The sequence below is a fragment of the Nuphar pumila genome, chromosome 10 (assembly GCF_984573655.1).
Source record: "Nuphar pumila chromosome 10, dmNupPumi1.hap1.1, whole genome shotgun sequence".
Taxonomy (NCBI): domain Eukaryota; kingdom Viridiplantae; phylum Streptophyta; class Magnoliopsida; order Nymphaeales; family Nymphaeaceae; genus Nuphar; species Nuphar pumila.
Genome location: NC_143258.1, coordinates 92,632,173 through 92,634,744, shown reverse-complemented (window position 1 = coordinate 92,634,744; position 2,572 = coordinate 92,632,173). Strand labels below are relative to the sequence as shown.

General features: G+C 44.5%; 1 protein-coding gene across 1 annotated transcript; it reads left to right on the top strand.

The window, feature by feature from the left end:
* Positions 1 to 753: 753 nt before the first annotated feature.
* Positions 754 to 1,263, top strand: LOC149827374 (uncharacterized). Its single transcript, XM_090018498.1, has one exon. The coding sequence runs from the start codon at positions 754 to 756 to the stop codon at positions 1,261 to 1,263; it is 510 nt and encodes a 169-aa protein (XP_089874624.1).
* Positions 1,264 to 2,572: the final 1,309 nt, after the last annotated feature.

Genomic DNA, 2,572 nt, shown 5'->3' with positions numbered 1-2,572 from the left:
CGGGTCCCACCCTAAACCTCACCCCCACACCCGACCACCACCCACTGGTTTAATTTTCACTTTATTTTTAATTCCTACGCGCTCCTTCTAGATCAGCTGACGTGCTCACGAGGCACGCGTGTCAACCAGGATTGTGACCATTTCCCATGCGGACCCCCAAATGCCAAAGTCAGCATCCCGAGGAGAGAAGCCCCTCACGCGCGCGTGCCGGCATCGACGTGGTCGACACGTCATCGAAAAGAGTCCGCCGTGGACACCGAACAAAGATAAAGACGGTGGTGGGAGTCACAGAGAAAAAAATAAAAATAAAGACGAAGTGGGTCCCGCGGTTTAATGAGAAAACCAACAGCTAGCCCTCGTAACGTAGCTGATTAAAAAATAAAAAAGTAATCCCTCAGTGTACGATCATTGGAAAAAGAACAAGAGAAAAAAGGGGATTTTTTTTTTATTAAAAACAAAAGTAGATGGGATACCAACGGAGGCTCCGCTTGTCTGCATGTCCACCTTGGATTGGGACGTTGCAAGTTCGAACCCCAAATGGTATGGTTGTATAACTGGTAGGGGTCTGCCTAACCCCAGCTAAAAAAGACGAAAAAAAAAAACAGTAGATGGGGTGGGGGGGGCGGTTTCAATTCAGAAAAACTATAAAACCACGCAAATCTCTTTTCCCCACTCTTCGTCGTCGCCCCCAACATACCCTTTCCTTTCCTGCTATTCGCGAGCGTTGTTTCCTTTTGGTTATCATTCGAGATTATGGAGAAGGAAGAGAAGAGAAAACGATGGAGGGGAGAAGAGGACGAGCGTTACGGAGGGGAGGAAGCCTCGCCGGAGACCAAACGGTTACGGTCGGACATACTCGATATTCTTGAAGACGATGGTGATGCGCAGGAGGGTTCTTCGGAGCTCGTCAATTCCGTGATGAAGTCCCTCCAGGAGGAGATCGACGGTGAGGAGCCTTTGATGAGACGGGCGGATGGGTGTGGACAGCCGGATCTGGGATACCTACTTGAGGCCTCCGACGACGAGTTGGGGCTCCCTCCGGCGCGCTCCGACGAGGTCCCTCCTGAAGTTGGTGATGGGTTGTCTGGGTGTTGGGATTTTGAGGAAGGGATCCCGAGCTTCGAATTCGGGGATTTTGGGTTCGCGTCCGGAGGGGAGGAGAGATACGAGGATGAGGAGGCCCTCTTGTTCGAGAGTCTGTTCGATCATTCGGATCCGTTGCCCATGGGTTTTTGGATACCGGAATCCATGCCCACTGTATAGACACGAGAGAGAGAGAGAGAGAGAGAGAGAGAGAGAGAGAGAGATTGTCCTTTGTGCTCTTTACTCTCTTTTTACCTTACGTTTTTTTTTCTGTTGGTTTATAAATATATCACATTGTAAAGCTCTGAGAAGGAAGGGAAAATGTTCTTGTATATGTCATTCATGCGCAAAAAATCTACGAAAGCCGCAAGAAAATCAATACGTAAAATTTACAAAAGCATAGTCTGAAAAGTTTTCCTAATCTCTGTGGCCCTCGATCTTGCTCTCCAATCTCGTCGTTCTGGGCCTTTTTTCTGCACAAAGTTACGGGTACGACCCGACACGCGAATTCGGTTCGACAAGTGATCTCGATTTTTTTTTTTGAAAAATAGGACAAGTTTTGTTTTTTTGTCTTGGTGAAAGATTTTTATTATCTTTTTTACATAATCAAAATCCTTTTTAATTTTATTATTTATTAATATCTCGTAAAAGTATTAACAATTTAAAGTATGGGAGAGTCTTGTCATCGTTTGTTGGCGTGTCCATCTCGTGGCAACGTGTCACTGGCAGACGGGTAAACCTATCGGGCGTCTTATTCAAAATTCAATTTAAGTTCCGATTACTTTAAATTTTTAATAAACAAACCTATAAAGAAATTAGTCCCTTGATTGAGTCAAAGCCTCAGACCACATATGGAAATTTAAAAAAAAATATTATCATGGTAATTTTATTAACTATAAAAAGTTGAGATTAGTGAAATTAAAATTGTATTTTGGTTATTTATTAGTTAACATAGTTTTTTACTACATTGATAAAAATTATAATAGTGTGACGCCACCTTACCGAGAAGAGAAGGTGCAGACCTCTTCATCCAGGGTTGGGTGGAGAGAGGTAGGTTGCAAAAGGGTTGGATTCAATAAGGGTCTGTTTGATGTGCCGTTTTTAGTGTGATTTGTAAGAAAATTTTGCTGAAAACGATGATTTCTGAAAAATGTTGGATGCTTCGTTCCACCCTTCCCCTGTTACAAAAGTAACAGGGACAAGCAGAGCTAAAGTTTCTCGATGGGCACGCTCGCAAGCAATTTGGTCTTCGACACCGTCCACTCTTTCAGTAACGTTGATCGAGATTTTGATGCCCTCAACCTCGAGCTCGGCTCCTGCAGTCCATCATCTTCACCGAGCGGCTCAGTGACTCACCGGAAACAGCGTATCGTTGCCTGGGCTTTGTCGTCGAACTACGATATCGCCCTTAATGATACCTGAAAGATCGTCGACGATTTGGAGATCATTATCAAGACGTTGAAGGTGAAGCAGATGAAGGACGACAAAA

Coding starts and splice junctions, on each gene's coding strand:
- LOC149827374 (XM_090018498.1), top strand. CDS start 754: ATGGAGAAGGAAGAGAAGAGAAAACGATGGAGGGGAGAAGAGGACGAG.